This window comes from Phlebotomus papatasi, chromosome 1 (genome assembly GCF_024763615.1).
Source record: "Phlebotomus papatasi isolate M1 chromosome 1, Ppap_2.1, whole genome shotgun sequence".
Taxonomy (NCBI): domain Eukaryota; kingdom Metazoa; phylum Arthropoda; class Insecta; order Diptera; family Psychodidae; genus Phlebotomus; species Phlebotomus papatasi.
In genome coordinates this window covers 86025954-86045950 of record NC_077222.1, presented here as the reverse complement: position 1 = coordinate 86045950, position 19997 = coordinate 86025954, and the positions used below count along the sequence as shown (strand labels likewise).

The window sequence follows — 19997 nt, the reverse complement described above, 5'->3', positions numbered from 1 at the left end:
TTGGATGTAATAAATATATCATATTAGTTGTGGTTACTGTATAGCTCGAAAAAAGCTTCAACACATAAGTAAAAAGCCACTCTTTACTATTGAAAAAGTTGTTAGAACTTTATGAAAATATAGGCCCATTTTTTTGCATTAGTTGTGAGAACTAAAAGGAATTAGTGACCAATATTAGTTTGGATACCGATTTCATTTAATTAGCATAAGCAAATATATTTATATGAAACCATTATGAAATAATTGCCACAACTTATCCACGTAAATATTGCCTTATATTCTCACTACTAATAAATTTATTATGAGAAAAATGTTTTAAGATTATGAGAACCATTTTAAATAGATTTGATAATAATCACACGATCAACTAATTTTCATTAGTAATGATGTCTCTAAACTTTTCTAAGAGTGCTTTTAGCCTCTGTTCTGTTGTAAACTGCTTTTCGTTTACTTTCAGAAATTAATAACTATGTTACTTCGTTAGAGGATTGCAATAGTTCAGAAATAGGCTAAAAGTCTAAGTCCTGAAAGTATCATTTTCGTGTCTCTTTTTTCTAAATCAATTTGAAGACTCCAAGGTTAGCTAAATCGGCTAAATCAATGCATTGGTGATATCAAGGTTTTATCCGTTTAACCCCGATTTTTTAAGGTAGAAACAATCTTGAAAGATAAAACCATCCTTTTCTGAAACTACCTAGTATTTTCATGTTTAGGTGAGATATTCTACTCTATATCTTCTTCACTTGTTTTTTACCCATTCACTCTAAAAGTTCATACACTGAGAGAAAAGGGGGTGCGATTAACTTTTTTTCTTCGTAACTTTAACATTTTTTAGGTGTAAAAATATATCAACATTTTTTAATGTTAATTTTACACCTTTTTAAGTGTAAAATTAACATGGAAAAGGGTGACTTTAACCCATAATACACCTAAAAAGCATAATATTTACACCGATTTCGGATCAATAATGCAAGGTAAAATTAACATTTCCGGGACGTTATTTTAACTTTTTCAGATTTCTCTCAGTATAAAGCGAAACTCCACCGATATTTAACGTACATTAAAGATGGTTTATTGTTGGAGGATTGTACTCAGGATTATCTATGAGAATTTCTTACAATCTTGATGAATTTTGGACATCTAATGCCACTTTCACGTTTTATTTTAAATCATTTTTAGCTCAGAATTCTTTTTCTGTAGCTTCTTAGTCATTTATTTATCATCTAAAAACCATTCAAATCTCGTTTACAAAAAGAGGGATTTCGACTTGAATGAAAAATCACTGATTCTCAATCATTTCTATAGGAAGTTTCCATAAATATAAGGAAAAAAACCCGAGAGAATAAATCGAATCAATGAATTTCATTGGTATTCAACTCCCTTGTTATTTGCATACTTCATTGATGTAATATTTCATGGCATATCGCGTAATAACAGTATGTAAAACAAAACCGACAAATCCTGAGAAATCGCTCTAGCAGAATTTCCAAGTTCCTCTACGACACATTGGCACTATTTTCTGTGCCATGTCAAGCAAAAAAGCCAAGTACGAAGCCATGTTGAGTAATTTCATGGAGTCAAACTGTTGCATTTTTCTCAGATGGCAGAAAATTCCATTCTCTTTCACTGAGGCTTCTTTTTAATAAAAATATTATCCATTCTATTCTATTACAGCGTGGTCTCTTGTCAGTGTATGCCCTTTTGGAAGCAAAGCTCCTTGAAGATAGGAATTCCGTCCAAGAGATACATTGGCATTGTTGGATAGGCATAAAAGACTATACATAGTGTAGGGGTATATTGGGTTGAAATTTGGAGAATGTGAGGAGAGATTCCAGATTGGAAGAAAGAATTTTTTCCTACAACTTGTACAGTATTTAAATAGGAGTCGTTTTCTGGGGAAGTTGAGAGAGGAAGGGTTTTTTTCCATATCTCCTTGACTTAGATAAAAAGTGCCGAAACCTATTGAAATGATATGAGAAATGTGAGTTGAACATGGAGATGGAATTTTAGTAGTGAGAGAGAAAAAGGATCTGCTAGAAAGGATGTCTGACTGAACCTATTGCTTTCAACACGATATCTCAATTTCATTTCACTAATATGCTTTCAGTATTGTATGTTATGCTAAGGGAGAGCAAAATATCTGTATCCGCAAGAGCTATCAAATTTAAAGGACTTCTCCTTTTGAATATTCGAAGAAAACATGTGAAGAATTTCAAAGAAATTGAAAATAGATGCTCCAAGCTTGAAAGTATTTACTATGAATATTTTTTTACGTTTCACTGAATCACTTGAAATATTGTTGGTTCACTTTCTCACGACCCATTCTCAGTGATGGGGTTTTCTTCAACAAAGAAAGCATGGAGTTGATGATCTTATTTAAGGGTACTTGAATCAAGTTCGGAAACCGTATTCCAATGGGAAAAATTACATGGGATTGATGTACTGTTCCAAGACAAATTACATCTTTCCGTGAAATATTCTTTAAAATCATTAACAGTTGGTTTAAAGCCATTTTTTAATTCAGGACAATACTTTAAAAACAGTGGTAAAATGTATCAGCTTTGCGAAATTCTTTAATTTATAAATCCCAAAATGCTATGCCTACAGAATTGGTTTCAAATAATCTTTTTTGTAAATTTCCCGGTACATAATATATCTGAACCAATTAAAAGATCTACAAAATGAGCCCAAAGTTGTTCGAATCAGATTTAGTAATACAGCTCATAAGTCTAAGCATTTTATCTTGGGAGAAGCCTGAGATGTAAAAGCATTAAAAACGACCACGCCTCCAGTGGGACTTGCTTAAGGGGTTATGTGGTTAGCGCAAACTAAAAAACAGCATATTTCCTTGACATATCTTTTCAACATAATAAAAAAAAAATTAATTCGAGCTCTTAAAGCATTATGAAGATACAACATTTTAACTATATTTTCTTAAATTTGCATTTTAAAATTTTAAAAATTAATACTTTTGATCCTGATCCTGACTTTTGGAGACGGTTTTTGAAAAAAAAACCTACTTTTTGATGGACAAGATTTCTTGGAGTAGGTTTATTTGTAATCCAAAATTCAAATATTTTCTGATAGCTAATTTTATACTACCCAAAAAACAAAATAGCTGCCTTTTAGAACCAAGTATTAAGACAAGTCTTTTAGTGCACTTTTAAAAGACTTAAAGTGAGAATTTTCTGTTTAAATTCCTATAGGCGCTCTTAAGATTCTTAAGAGTGCGCCACTTTACTTATAGTAATCTTAGTGATGGAACCAAGAGCGTTATATGCAAATAAAACGATTTTTGATTCTACAATGCCTTACTTAGGGAATTCTACAAGACTATATTAAGAAAAAAATTGCTTCTTGGGTAGGCCTTGGACGAAAGATTTTTGGAAAACATGAATTTTGAATTTTTGGGAGAATTTTATACAAAAAATATTATTTTAACGTATTTTACACCACATTTAGTCTTGTAGAATAAGTTGTGATCAAGGTAACACAAAATCATTCGTTCAAGGAAGACATTCAAGGAGTTTAACTCATCAGCTAACAGGAAATACTTGCGTTTTTAATATCAGATAACGCTATCTGAAAAATCTTGTGGATCGAAAAATAAGTTTTTTTTTTCAAAAATCTTTTTCAAAACTCCTAAAATCACGTCTTAATATCTGAATTTTGAAAATTTTGTAATGAAAATTTCAAAAAATATAGTTCAAGTATTCTACTTTTATATGCTTTAAAGCCTAAATTAGGTAATTTTTTTATTATGCTAATTTTGAGAATATATCCTGGTTCCTTTTTTTAATTTTGTTGACCCACCTGACCCCTTAAAGAATAAATGCATTGTGAGTATTAAACAATACCTTTCAAGTCTTTCGTATTTTTTCGTACTAGAAACTATCTTAAATTTTCAAGGACGAGAGAAAATATAATTTTTGAGAAAAATGTTTTTTCTAACTATTCAGAAGAAAACATAACTTCAAAAGGACGTAGAAAAAAAATCGGGTCACCAGTGCTAATCGTTCTTATACACGGTAAAAACTTTTGGACACTGACCAAAATATTGGAACAAGTTTTCCTTGGAACAAATTTTTTTGGAATCAATTCGTACCTAGAGAAGATATTTGTTTGTTCCAAAAAGTTTTCTTTACAGTTTCGTTACAAAATACAGTTACAATTTTGTTAGAGTTGTTTTTGGAACCGTTTTGATACAGTGCAGTGGAATGTCTACAAATTTGAGTTGATTTCGTTTTACACTAATTTGTTCTCGAAATTTGGAACAGAATTTGTTGCACTCGGCTGTTTTGTTCCCACTGTCAGGAACAAATTAGTACATATTTTTTATAACAATATTATTCCTACATCTGTAACATATTTGTTCCAAAAATTTTCGATGTCCGCGGACGAGGTAAATTTTGGAACAAAATTGTTACTCATATGGGGAATCTTTTTGTTCCCATTGTCGGGAACAAATCCGTGTAAGTGATTTCGTCTTACAGTTAAGGCCTATACTTCAGTCGAGATGGATTTCGGTGGCGAAAGTTCATAAGGAACATCAAATAAGAATCAATTGAAGAGTGTTTTATACAGACGCGTGCATGACGAAATCATATGCGAGTGCTGGCAGGAGGAGGGAAAGGGAATCTCGAATCAAAAAAGTGAAACCATGTAGCACGAAAATTACCACAGATGTGGCGTCCTCCTCGCTTCGTTGGTGACGGGTGATTGAGTGTGAGAGGAGGAAAGATACGATTTTATACTGGACGAGCTATTTATTGGAACAAATTCGTTACTAATATTGGGTATCTTTTTGAGTCTCACAAAATGAACAAGATTATGCCAAAAATTATGGTGTGTGTGGACGAGCTAATTTTTGGAACAAATACGTGCCGACATTTTTTACCGTGTAGGTTTAAGTCCCAAATAAGAACAGGCTGATCCTCTAGAACATTTAGCTCGTAAAAATTGGCGGTAAAGGATCAACCCTGACTATCATACAGTGAGAGTTTGGGGCAAGGGAATTCAGTACTTTGCATAAATTTCCTTTATCTGATTTATCACAAAATTTTTCAGTGGTTATGATTTTAAAGGAAACAAGATATAGCACTTATTTTAATATTGATCTTCCATTTACAAAGACATAATCTAACAGGGGCTATGGCCCCTTAATGTAGAATAATAAGAGCTAATGAATGATGATTGCAACCCTCGATCTTTCTGACTTTGGTAACAAAAGATACTCTAATATAACCTCTCCTCATGACCCAGTAGTTCGTTCTTCATTCTGGGTTTTTTAGTTATAGGGAAGATTAAAATATACAACAGTACAACCTAAAATGATAGTGGACGAAGTTTATGGCGTAGATATACTTATAATTATAACTTAAGCTGAGAGACAGCTTAACGTAATTATAATCAGATCATCATCAGATTATATCTCCATCAGTTTCTGTCTAATCTGTCTCTCGGTTTAACTCGTAAGTGTGCCTAGGGCATTACTTAACAAGTTAAATAGTAAGATTTTAAAAGTGCGATAATAAAAATTTAAAAAGAAAGCTTCTGTCAAGTTGTTACTCTTTTCTCAGTAGAGTTCGAGCAATAAAAATTAGAAGAGCCCTTCATAAATGATTGAGAAATGAATGTGACAATGGTACAGAAGACTTAAAGCACCTACAACACAACCAATCAAAACATTCCATTGATTGACGTGAAGTCTTCGTTTATTTTGTAAAAATCTTTTTCCCTTGCGTTGATTCCTTGGCATTCAACTTGGCAACTTCCACAGAAGCTTTCAATTGAGATTGCGAGTCGTCGGAAATAGAAAATGGTTTTGCTTCTTTTTATGCCTTTTTTTGTACTGCAAATTGCACAACATGAATGAATGTAGTCTTGGAGAATATTCCATGGTTCTGGGGGGGAAGTATAGCATTGACATTTTGATAAAATGTTTGCTTCATATCGCATCACCGCATCATCTAATTGGTACAATTTATACAAGCGTTGTACACCTGAATGATGCAACACTTGTTTAACGACCTAGAATCCCATATCAATTGCTCGGTAAAGCTATCGTAGACAATTGTACAAATCAATACACCAAATTTAATTATTCACACCTTATCGATAATTCGTATCGAGAGACATCTTAGAACATTGCCATTGTGTAATGTTTCTTCTTGATGTACCTTGGAGGCATAACATTTCATATTGATGCTATTTGGGAGACGAGGTCGAAGAGCACTAAATGAAAATTATGTATTTGTTTTGGAAAATCGTGACTTGAATTAAATTTCTTCGAAATTGTGTTATTTGATTACCTCACCTTGTGTTGCGCTGAGGCAGAAAAGAAAAGTGGAATATGTTGAGAAGCAAAATGTATCGGGCCAATTACCAATTTTGCCGAATTCAAGAGACGCAACATTGTGAAAAGTAACACCTTTCGGAAATGCTCCTTCAACCAATATTTTCTCAAAATACTCCTTCACTTTGAAAGTACAATTTGGAAGAAGGAGTGAAAAGATTATGTCTTTTGTCAGGCATGTTACAATAGCAGTAAGTTTATAAAATAAGAACATTTTCCACGTAAACTTTCAATGGAAAACGCCAAAAGATATATTTTACGTTTCCATTGATACAATTCTGCAATGGAAAATACTTTGAGCATGTAAAATACAGGATATTAAGACGTAGATTGAATACCTAATCGAATATAACAGTAAAAAGGTATCCAACAATCATCTGTCATGTACTTCTGAAATTGAATAAGATTTATAATACAAGGATTCCAAAGAGAACAAGTCGAATTGCGAATTTAAGTATTTCTACCTAAGAATAGATACTCGAAATAAGATGATAAATTTGTTATTCTCCATTAATAACTAAATCAAATCTTGTTTCCCAATTCTCTAACACTTGATAACCTAATACAAAGTATCACTCTTCTTGTTAATTCCCGTAAATACTTAAATGATATTAAACTCAATTAGCACAAAAGTCAACTCAATGTGACATTCTCATTAAGTCAGTGAGAGCCAAAGAAGATGCAAATGGAATATTTCAATCACTGTATACTTCCTATCTTTAGGGTGGAGTCATGGCTTATAGCCACCATAATCATGCTACTACCTAGAACTTTAATTTATTATCAAATTTATAATTTATTCTTGATTGAAGCAAGAAGATGGGGTATGTTCCTATCTTGAATTTTTAATTATTCTTATTTGAAACAACTTAGGAAACTCATTGATAAAGGTTAGAAAATTGTTTTACGAGATATAGGTAAAATTTTAGACAGAATTTTTAGAAAAAAATACATCTAATTTTAAAAAAATAAGTAAGCACCTGCGTATTAACAATTACAAGTATAATTGAACATCCGGATGAGTTTAAACACTTTCAAAAATCTGTCGTTTTCGTATAATAATAATTTATTCAACTTCGTATAACCCCCGCTACCATGCGTCCGCCACCGTCTTACCGTTGATAAATAGCCTTCAAAGCCATACAATTAAAAATCAATTTAAAAGATTTACTACAGAAAATAAGGCATGCAGTGAAAGAGATTAAGGTCTTCGAGCACTATATCGGGAAAATAGAAGTTTAACTTGATCAACACTCTAGCGGGCCTCAGTGGATCAGTGGATACTGGATAGAGTAGTTGACTTTAAGGCTGTGAGGTCTCGGGTTCGAGACTAGGCAGCTGAAGATTTTTCAGCTGCTGTATTAGTCTCGAATTCGTCCAGTGAATGAATGGAAAAGTAATGCTAATGCATTAAGAATGTACCGCCTAAAAACGAAAGGTTGGTATAGGAAATAAGTTTCAACGTGCAGAATTTAGTCGAATACAAATACACATTCACTGCCCAGATCCAAAAACCGAGGCTGGTCTACCGTGATATAAAGCGGTACTGTATGTATCAGAACGCACACAGAGCATTGTGATATAGCGTAGGTTTACCCGCCTTGGAGGTTAAGATAGAACAGGAGAATGGGGAGTGCATAATGGGCCCAAATAAGTGGTCTAGGTGCAGCGGTTCCAAAAGGAATATAACTGACCCATAGACAAATTTTAATATTTATCTGTTCCGCACTTTACTTGTTAGTCATAGTTAGTTCATAGTGAACTACTTTCACTGAAACCTATATCACATTATAAAAAATAGTGCTTATTTTGTAATTTTTCAATGTGATTTTTTGAGTAAAACCTAAATATTCAACTGACCATAATTTACGCCACCACTCTACTCAAATTTATATAAGTAGGAGGAATGTATACGAAGTAGAGTCATTTTGGGCAAGATACACTTTAGTATCATAATATCTCTGTTTAGTCATTAAGCTCTTCATTCCTATTAAATGGGAATTTTGTTGTGTAATGTATATTTAATAAACCACTTAACCCTCACAATCAATGAGGATTTCCCTATTTATTTACTATATCAAAGCTTTGCTATTAGAATATTCTGATGATGCAATAAAATGTTTTCAAAGGAAGCTATCAAAAGTAAATATAGGATCAGAAGATGAAAATTTATTGAGATATAAATTTGCTTTTAACCGGAATAGGTAGAAATAGTTATAGAATCATTGAGATATTTCTAAAAAATCAATATAGTATTAAAATATTCCTATTACAAGAAAATATAAAAATATTATTTTTTCAAATGAAAATAGATTTTCATTTGAAATAAATAAATATAAAATATTCCGATTGAATTTGATACTTGAAATTTTAAGACTTTATCCACTTTTTATATTTTAAAATGTGTTGAAAAATTTCGACATCGACAGATAAAATTATTTAAGACTCAATAACAGATATAGTATAATTTTTTTTGTAAATTATCCAACATTGAAAAATATTTTATTGACACAGTGTCAGAATTAAAAAGTACAGAAAAATTGCAATGACATCTGTACAAAACTTTTGCTTTGCAGAAAATGCTCTTAATTTTAGATTGAGTTTAACCATTGTATCAGATGCAAATACAAAGTCCAAAATTATTTTCATATACCCAATTTTTTTTTATGACGTAGACCAAAGCAGCTGGAAAACTTTCATTCATGGTAAATTCATAATATAATTTTGCATTCACGAAAATGACGAATAATTTGAAAAATGATTGCGAGCAATTTACAAATTGACGTTGACTTTTTAATACGCTATGTTACAAAAGGACAGAGTTCAATTTGTTTTAATAATAGCCAAAATAAATATTTTACTAATTACTGTCCGTTTGAATTAAATTTTCCGCCGGTAATTAAAAACATGAAAATGACAAAGAGATGCTAATAGGATTTATTTTTGTCGCATCGCATGATAACCTGAAATGAAAAAAAAATGTCAGTGTGGTGGTTATGTCAAAAGGGGCATAATGTGATTAAAAATAATTTAATTTTGAATAGTGTTCCTGAGCTTAATCCATATAATTTTTACCCTTGGTTTAAATGAGATAAGTAAAAGATTCCATGTTAAGCGAGGTTTGCTTTTGATGTTGGAGAATCTCTTTGATTAAATTGAAATACGGGCGTATTCAATTTTCAGGTGAACTTTTGAATCAAGTTGCAGTGGATGTCATGAAAGTTTCTCTGCAACTATTTTGTACAGCAATGTTCAAGATCTATTGATACTAAAAGAGTAAAGAAGTTTAACTTGAGCTCTTTGTTTCAATTAATAGATTATTGTGAATTTGCTAGATTGTCTGTCAATAACAATTCCTTAATAGTATTAGTAATAGTAAATGAACTACTAGAATAATTCATTTAAAAAGACAATTACTTTTTCTCGAACCTTTGATTATTTTGTTAGTTACGTTTCTTTATTATGTTGTTGTACTCTTTTCTACACAAACGTCTATAAAGCTTACAATTGATGGAAAATCAATTAGAGGAAAGGTAACTAAATAAACTGATAACTCCTGATACGTACACGTATTTTTTCCAGAAGCATCTATCTCATGTCACACAAGCTAACGCTAAAGTAATGGTCTTTGTCATAAACGTAAAAAAAAGAGATGGCAAAGCATCCCAGCTTTGCGGACTGCTCGAACTCACGAGAAAGAGCTGTCCGTGCATTATCTCTTCACGCTTTTTGGGTATATACCGCTCATACCGCTTTACATATTTTACAATATTTTAGCATGAGTAACAAGCATACGAACAAATAAAAAATTAAATCCGTGAAAACAAAATTATTTTCGCATATAAGGTAAAGTACCCTCATTCGACCGGGTTACTCGATTCGACAGGTGGGCTAATTTTTGAATGTTTGATGGTCAATTTCATCAATTTATATGAATTTATTACTGGTTCGTATAATTCATGGAATAATTGACCTATTAATGTTAGATCATACGCAAAATATTATAACACATAGGGTAAGTGTGCCAAATTCCTGCCAGCTTGCAATTCCGGCCACCTTTTTTGTTCCTCTAATTTCCATGAATTTCAAGTTTTTTCTTACTCTAAAGATTATACAATGCAAAAGAATAACAAAAATGTAGCTTCGACAAGCGAGATGACGTGAAAAAGATTTTGGAAGAATTCCCGAAGGGCAAAGAACTATGAGAATGAAGGTGGCCGAAATAGGGCAACAAAGCTATGTCTACATTTTTATTCATTTTAAAATGTATTAAGAATAATTTTAGAGTAAATAAAGACGATAAATTGTCTACAAGGTTGCAACACGCTTTAAGAAAAATGAATAAAAAAAATCAATTTGTATTAAAAATATTATATTTCAAACTTGAGACTTTGCCACTTGCATGCAACTATGCCGAAATTTGGCACACTTACCCTATAAATAAATTGAATAAATAAATCTACCGGTCGAGCAAGGGCACTTTACCTTATTACTGAATCACTGCCGATTAAGTCCAATACAGCCAGAATGTAAATTTCAATATCTTTGAAAAATCCAAATTGAAACAAATCGGTTAAAACGGTTAATCGATTAAAACAAACAAAGAAAAATAGGCCCTCCAATCTCCGAAGTAGTTAAATTCGATGACTCAACACAGAAATGTGTTTCGATCATAGTTGCCTATGTTCTAAATGGTTTTCGAATATAGGTATCCAAGGACGAAATATTCGCCTTGACTACCTCCAAAACATATTCGAAAATGAAAGAAATCGTAGGAGCCGTTTTCGAAGTAAACCAAGAAACATGATTTTGGTGGGGAAGTAGGGGAAAGCGCGCTACCTTCGGACGATTTATGCTTCGCACAAATCATTTTTTTTTTCAATGTGTTATATAAATATTTGGCCCATTATAATATCATATATTAATAGGTAGTCTAATACCTCAAATTTTCATAAAAGATGGGTGAAATCCATAAGGAACATAGAGAAAAAATTGAATTGTCCGAAGCTTGAGTCGTCCGAAGGTAGTGCGCTTTCCCCTAGTAGCTAATACGATAACGATTGACGCAATCGACGATATCATGAGTAAGACATGGACTAAAAATCGTTTTTCGTGACAGTTTTGTCCTACCATCCGTTTCTGAATATTTTAAAGGCTTGTTGAGGGAACAACAACTCAGTAATAGTTTATTATTTTATACCCGATAAAATATATCGGACCACGGATGGCTATATTCCATCGGACCCAAATTTATAATATGTTGTGATTGAACTCTAGAACTTATGACCATTTCGATCAAAAATTGTAAAAATTCTAATCTAAAAACTTGATCCTTCAGATTTCTCTGACACCAGGAAGTCGAAAAATAGTTACTATAAAATTACTATAATTCTCGCTCTGGCTAACACTGATTACTGATTGCGGAATGAAAGGTGTCGTAAAATGCTACAACTCGTATGAACTTCGAGCGAAGTACTTCGAGGTTATCTGCTGAAAGTCTGCTTCCATTCCATAAGTTTCTCTAGGCTTTTTGACCGATAATTGGACTTAGAATCATTTAAACCGTATTTTAAGTAAACTTTAAGTAGAATGGATTTTCTTATAATCAACAATAGGGAAATCCGGAAGTCGTCGGGAAGAGACAATAACTCAGGGAAACACATCAACTATCTCCAGAGCTTTCGGCTCGGTCTCCAAGCCTTCATCGCAGTGGTCAAGTCTTGCAATTTTTCTCTGAGACTCGTTCAGGGTTTTGGTCAGGATTACAACAGGGCATAAGAGGGAATGGAGGCAATATTCTTACACTGTCTTTTACAATTTTTGTATTACTTAGCACAATTTTTGGATCTTCTCCTTCGTCTTGGGTCTTGCTGGGAATAAGAGGAAGATCCGAAAATTGTGCCAAGTAATACAAAAATTGTAAAAGAGAGTGTAAGAATATTGTCCCCATTCCCTCTTATGCCCTGTTGTAATCCTGACCAAAACCCTGAACAAGTCTCAGAGAAAAATTGCAAGACTTGACCACTGATGAAGGCTTGGAGACCGAGCCGAAAGCTCCGGAGATAGTTGATGTGTTTCCCTGAGTGATTGTCTCTTCCCGACGACTTCCTGACTTCCCTATTGTTGATTGCAATTAACGTCGGCTTATTCCCACAATGGATTTTCTTATAAGTACATCAAAAATAGTATCAATTAAAAAAAAAACCTTGTAAAATGATCAAATTCACGAATACGATATTAGTTTCCCATAATTAAACTGCAAAAAAATTGATTAGTCTAAACTAAATGATGCGGGAGTCAAAAAAAAGTTTATACGGTTTAGTAGGAAGTTGATGAGAATGTGGTCTAATCAAGCACACGGCAAGTTGGCTTTTTTATATGGAGCAATTTGAAGCCAATTTCCTAAATTAATCTCGGACTCAGTTCACAGTGCTCCGAGGAAAAAAATGTATAAACAAAAATTTAGTATATTTATCTCTCGACGCGGCAAGGGATCTTATAATACGAAAAAACTTCTTAATTCTTAGATATTTAGCGTAACGGTTGCGAGTGCAAAAAAAAATCCCATATAAATTTAAATCAAAGTATGAGAAAGTGACTTCAAATTTCAGGCAACTTGCCAGGGGCTAGGGTCTAATCATTATTTTTATTATAATTGCGTTAAACCGTCTATAGGCTTAAATCGTAAGTGTGTCCATAAGTTCGAACATTCTGCTAAACTACTTCTCTTAACTGGTAACTTCTCAACAAATTTCTTTTAGTATTTTTAAAAAATTAACAATCCAACAAACTTTAAAAGTATAGTTTCATTTTGTACAGTCTAAACTATAACATTATATACAAAACAGCATACATTTTACTAAGCATTTAAGTATATAGCAATCTAAAGGTATTTTCCTCCTGACTGAATCACAAAAGATGTGAACTCTTGTACTAAAAACACTCACAGCTGAAATGTGATGAATTCTTCCCTGTTTGGTATCATCGAAGGAAAAATTGTGAAAACTACTTCCAACTGAGCCGTTGAACTTTAATGCACAACTGATGTTCACTTTTGCATCCACCCCAAGCACCGTACATATGTAGATAATTTCCGTATAGGATTCCCTCTACTGCAATGGAAAAGTATAGTTAGGAAATTGTACAACTAGCATGTCTCCCCTTTTACATAAGTAACAAATCCACGTGGGGGCATGTTTGCCAAAAATAAAGAGTAACTTTTGTTGTCATACTTTGGAGTAATTTTCAGAGCTTTTGGGGTTGACTTTTGGGGCGAATGGAGGATATGGGGGATATGGAGTTTTGGCATACATATGTTAGTTCCTTTGTTCCATCCCTTGGTGAGAATTTTTAATCTCTTTTTCTCGTTGGAAAGTTAGTCTCAGCCTCATTGGCTTCATACATTGTTCATGGCGTATTGATTTATCCTTTTTTGGGTCTGTAAATGATGGTTTAAAAAATTAATGGTATTTGTTTGCCAATTACAGACATGGTGAATGCTCTCAAGAGAGGACGATTACTGGTACCAGTGACATATACAGCACTTGAGGGCGATTTACGTGTTCAGCTGCAGAATGTCCAGTTGGATGATTTGGGTCACAAAAACCAGGATCATCGTCTGCATATAACACGCATCGAGGATTCATCCCGCACAACAGTTGGCATCATTGACATCTATCCAGATCCCTTTTCCAACGTCACCCAGATCACAGTTCCCTGCCAGTATTTCCTCCGTGGTGGACTGTATGAGTTTGAAGTTGTGGGTAGTGATGTCACCACCCAGAAGTCCAGTCGGAGTGACAATCCGCCAAAGGAGCGTCTTAGGCAGCAACTAGATGTGAGATGGCCAATGGCTAAATTAAGTGTAACACCGGAATCCATTGGAACGTATCCACAGGAGCCGGTGGATGTTATCTTGGAATTTCCTAGTGTTGAGTGTAACTTCCCAAATACAGACTCTTTGGATGTGCCCGAGTTCTGGCTTGAGCTCAACTACTGTGGCCACGAGATTTATTGTGACAGTATGAATGTAACCAAGTCGCAGATTTTATATGCTGAACAAGTTAGGGGTTTCCCACGGACTCGAATCGTTAAGCTACGGTGTGAATTATTTGGTCTTGCCGGACACTATGTGCTCAAATTACGCCCAACACCACCCACACCCAACATAGTATCCGCATCAGCATTTATTAAGGTAGGTTTAATGGGTTCCGATAAAATTTCCTATTTCAAATAACACTCACAGAAATTTTTTTGTCCTTATAAAATTTAGAGAATACAGAAAATTTTCAAAGTTCTCTTTAAGAATTCTTTTTCTGAGTTTGTGCACATCAAACTGAATTTTAATAAGGCAAAAACTAACTAATCGTCAAATCCTTGCCAACACCATTGAAAATGTCTTTCTTACTCTAATGTTTTTAGAAATAATTTGTATTTGGAAAAAGAGAGTTTTATATCAAAAAACAACAATTTATGTTGAAACATCTGCACGAAGATTGTCTTCGAAAATACCAGAATAATGGTATCTTCTAACTAAAGATTTATCACAGTTCCCGAAGGTTTCAGTATCCTAAAAAAAGACTGGAATTGTATTATATTCTTAGAATTTAATGAATTATTTGCTTTTAAAGGCCTCTACACATTGGGAGCAATTTTCGTCAAAAATTGCATTTTTGACAGAATTTTGACGTTTCCACCTACAGCAGTTCAGGCAATTTCCTTCAAAAAAGCATTTTTTGACGAAAATTGCTCCCATTATGTAGAGACCATAATACTCAAATCCCTAGTCAAAATTTTCTCCAATAGGGGAAAGTGGTCTGCCCTTGAATGCGACAGCCTTTGAATGTTTAAATTTTTCTCTTATTTCTCAAAGCAAAAATTCTATTTTGTGAACAATTTTCTATTAACTTCGATTAACAAAATGGAATTTTAGCTTTGGGAAATAAAAGAAAAATTTAAGCATTCAAAGGCAGGCCACTTTCCCTATATATTGTTTTATAATAAATAGGGTAAGCTAAGCCATTATAGGCTAAACCTTAGGCCTGAAATTCGTATAATTCCCATAATATATTGCCTTATGTTTTTTTGACAGTGATTTTTAAGGACTGATCGTATAAAATATTCCTAATTACTTAATTCAATTTTCTTAAAAGAATATAAAATAATAAATTGTCACAAAAAATGTCACGATGATCTTAGGCACAGGCTCAGCCAAATACTGAAGAACGCTATTCTACTGTTGTGAATATTTTTATTAATTTTAGAAAAACTGTATTTGTTATTAATATTCTATTGATAAACATTAGTATATATCATATAGGGGAAGTCTTTCAGGATTTGCATATACTGTGGATTCGAACATTCTATATTTCTACTATATTCTTAATGAATCTGATCTATGGCAAAATATTTTTATAACTAGTCCTAATTCACAAATTTCCTGAAAAACTTAGGTCAGATTCATTAAAGGAATATGGAAAAATATGAAGTGTTCGAAGCCTGAAAGACTTCTCTTACCATGATGATATTTCCTAATAATCTAAGTCTACAACAAATTTGAACAATCTTAAAAGAAAACGAATATTTAAGTCCCGAAATCCAAAAACCTGAATAGTCAAAGATATGAACAACTCGAAATCGCATGGAGCATATAACGTGTGAAATAATTTCCAAAAACACAGACAATTTCCATTGACTTCCAGCGATTGCGAGACTAGCAATAATAAATAATAATAATGAATATTAAATATTCCCTGTTAGCTTATGAATTAAACTCGTACTATCAAAAAATATAATTAAAATATTATACCTTTATATGCATAAGAACCTAAATTGAATTAAAAATTTATTATGTTCCAAAAAAATAGGGAAAATATGGTGATTTTCATTCCTTTTGACCCTTAACTATTCTTAGTTTCTTGATCGCGAAATTTTATGAAATATTTTCACATGACCTCGTACCCATATCAAGGACAGTACTGAAGTATAAAATTAAAAAAAAGCTCTGCAATTGCTTTTGTTAATAAAATTTATATTTTCAGTAACTAGACTATATTTTTATCCAATTTTGTTAGTGGCCGTTTTTGTATAATAATCATGACGGTCATTATTTAAAAGTTTTATGTTCTTTCACCTATATACGAGTGCTTGAGATGTGAAACCATGTGAGGAGAAGAAAAATAAGTCTTGTCGGAGAAGAGGAAAATAAAAAGAGCATCAAACTCCGTATCTAATACGGGCTATAGACCTAACTAAGGCTTAGTCAATAATTAACTGTTGTATAATTTCTTATCAATCCAGATTTTTTTGGAAAAAATTAATTTAGGATTGCATTATTAAGGACTAATATACAATTAAATTCTGAAAAACAAATAAAATGGGTTGCTATTTACGGTTTCGAGACCTTCAGGAACTGGGCCAAACCTTTAGTCTGAAGACCGGCTTAAAGTCATGTAGAGTCGATACAGTACGGTCTCTGAAATCTGTCTGAATCTCTCAAATTCGAACGACGACGGTTGAGTTCAAAATGGAAAATGTGGGGTTAAGATTAAAAAGAAACAGTGTTATAGATGATAGAGAACCATATTTCCCTGCAGCTTTCTTGAATATTTGCACACTTGATAAAATGAAAAGGAAATACGTATGCACAAAGAAAACACATGATTTTTATTCAAAATAAAATTTAATCTCACATAAATTCTGTTAATTTTGAAAATATCATTCAAATTTGAGAGGTCAGAAATGTTATTCGTACCCTTCAAGCGTTTGTTTTTGGAAGGCTCTACTGTAGTTAGTTTTTCCGGGCTCTAGGACTTTCTACTGTAAAAATACTTGTAAACTCTTAATTTCATAATTCTTTTGAATAACCATGTTGTAAGCCCCTTTTTCAAAACCCGAATCAAGTAATGCCTGAGTAAGAAATAAACTCACGTTGATTTTCCGTTTATCCAACTGTCCTTCTAGCCAATAGCAAACTCCTAGGTCAAACAATTGTAGATAAAGACCTTTAACCTTTAGCTCTATCATGTCCTAATCTTGTGAGGCATTATTGATTTATTTACGATCACATACAACGTTCAATAACTTTGGTTTTGTAAACATATTTTTAACATTTAGGGAGAGTATATGAAATTTAGAATTAATCATTTGACTTACATTCATAGATAGTTTCAAAACTCAGCTAACTGTTTACGAAAGAAGTGGTATTATCCCAAAATAAAATAAATAAATCATATTTTGCTTTTGCCTATATTTTTATTTGGCAAAAATTGTAACTTCTCACGAATTCTCTCTGTCCCTACTTAAGCGGTGCTTTGAGTAACAAATATATCTTACGAAATTCAGTTAAGATGGTAGAATCCGTAGAATCAAATGAATAGTATGGGTGCTGTATAGGATTGATCAACCTAGATTTTCTATGGGGACGCTTCCGGTAATCGCCAGTGGAAATTTATTTCACCTCAAGAAGAAAAACAAATTTTCTGTCTTGCCCAGAGCTTTCGGTCCGGATGTGGACCTTCTCCAGTTGCTACAAAAAGTTTTTAATTCAAAACCTAGATTTTTTGTAAAAAAAATAAGTATGTATAAGTACAATTTCTGTTATGCAGAGCTATTTAGTACAAGAAAAATCTAGGGCGATCGGACCTACACACCACCGACTTCATGCCACCTTCTTAATTAAATTTCGTTGGGTGTATTACTCAGTGTTGAAATTTTTTATGTAAAGGACAAATTGTGGAAAAAGGTTTTTGGACAATAATCAATAATTAATTCAGAAATTTTGTCCTTAATTGAGTTTTTATCACTGTAAATCAACCTGAACTAGATTTTGTCATGATATGAAAATGACTTTAATTTGCTTAATGAATTCTTTTATTTTGTCACAGTTCATCCAACATTCTTTTCATGTGAAATATTAAGATCCACTATGTACTAACCTCTCTGGTTATTTTCATAATTAGACAATTTCTTGGAACATGGGTAACAAGGGCAATTTTTAAACAATCCCTTCTGTTAATGTGAAAATTAAGAATAACAGCATCCAAGTACACTCTTGGAGACATTCCATCTCCCTTAGTTGTCATTAAGGGTGAAAGATGAAATAATTAACCACCAAATGTTCCTATTAGCAGCCCTTTTAGGCCTGAGAGTAAGAAATTAAATTAGGGCGCTATATTGCTGAGAAAGGGTAGAACATTAGAATGGAATACATGGTATGAATCGCGGGTATATGTTGTGCTTTTTCCTCAGTGTATTGCTGCCAAACTCTCTGTCCTCGAGGTCTTATAGGTCAGGATATGGAGAAAGAGAGCAAGAAGGAAAATATAGTTTTCCTGATGCATCCAAAGCCAAAGGGGGTGGACAGATTGGGGTGAGAGAAAGGTTTTTTGGTGGGGGACAGTAGGAGATAGATGTTCAGGAGCTCTAGAGAAATTGCATTTTTCCCCGTGGGGCTTTTCCATCTCTAATCTAGAGAGATATTGCATTAACGCCATGCCTTTGATTCACAGGCTGATTGGAGCGACCAATTTGTGTTCAACGTTCACGCCCGCAGCATATTCCCATGCGATCCAATGACTGGTGGCATTGGGGTGCTGTTTGAGTATCCGGCATGCATCCTCGATCAGGCGGATCGTGTCCGTTTATTTGCTAAATTGCGTGCAGATGTTGCCTCATTGGCGCCACCGACATCACTGCACTACGTCACGGAGCAACGTGTCGTCCGTGGGCAGCATTCTCTGCATTTCGATTGTGACCTCTTCTCTGAAAAATATGTGGAGTACTGTTTCGTGTATGTGAGTCAAGCCATCTCTGGTGCAGTAGCTGACATCCGTATGGACTGTGTACCAACGTTACCCGTCAGTGGTGAGTTTAACACATTTCTTGCTTACCAAATGCTCTCTCCCAAAGCTATTGCTTCTCCAATTTAATCCCACCCTCCCAGAAACAGACATCCCCCCCAGGAGTTTGTCCAAGTGCACCCACTCTTGAGCACTTTATACTTCTCAAGAGGAATCTGATAGTTTGATGAAAAATTCAGGAAAACTTCCTAGTGACCATACAAAAGCCAATTTAGGACGAAAGTTATCCTCTATGGGGATAAAAACATCATGCCGTCTATTAGCTTGTCGCTTCCAGACCAACAATCTTTGTACTGATACTGATAGAATGATTGAATACCATGTGAGAGAGAAAGGAAACATCTTTCCCCAATCCAACAGCCACTTCCTCAAATTATCACTAAGTGTTGCCCTTTTTGCGCTCCTCATAATTGATCCTAATTTATTGATTTTCTATACAAAACATTCCCCATTTAGTGTATCACCACCCAGAATTTCGTTAACTTCTTCCTGCCTCTTCCCCATTTTACCCAGAGCCAATGAAACTTTCTTGGCATCTCCCTTGTCTTCATCGAAATTTCCCAAAAAGTTCAACAAAGCCCAATTACAAAGGCTTCATGATTGCATATTAAAGGATTAAAATTTCTACATTCCAAATTCATAGGCGGATTATGTGAAAATTAGTTCCATTTTAATATCTGTACATGGCAATTTAATGAAGATGGAGCCTTTTGGTACAATTGCAGTTGAAAATTAAAGCAGAGATATTTCTGTTTCCATATGCCATTTAAATGTGCAGAAAT

The 19997-nt window shown here is 33.5% G+C and overlaps 1 protein-coding gene across 2 annotated transcripts in view; it reads left to right on the top strand.

The window, feature by feature from the left end:
• Positions 1–19997, top strand: part of LOC129797908 (uncharacterized) — a 269671-nt gene that overhangs the window by 187496 nt on the left and 62178 nt on the right. For both annotated transcript variants that reach the window (XM_055840784.1, XM_055840785.1), the window contains exons 4-5: positions 13843–14549; positions 18865–19219. In XM_055840784.1, the coding sequence (XP_055696759.1) occupies positions 13843–14549; positions 18865–19219 (1062 nt within the window). The remainder of the gene's footprint in view (positions 1–13842; positions 14550–18864; positions 19220–19997) is intronic.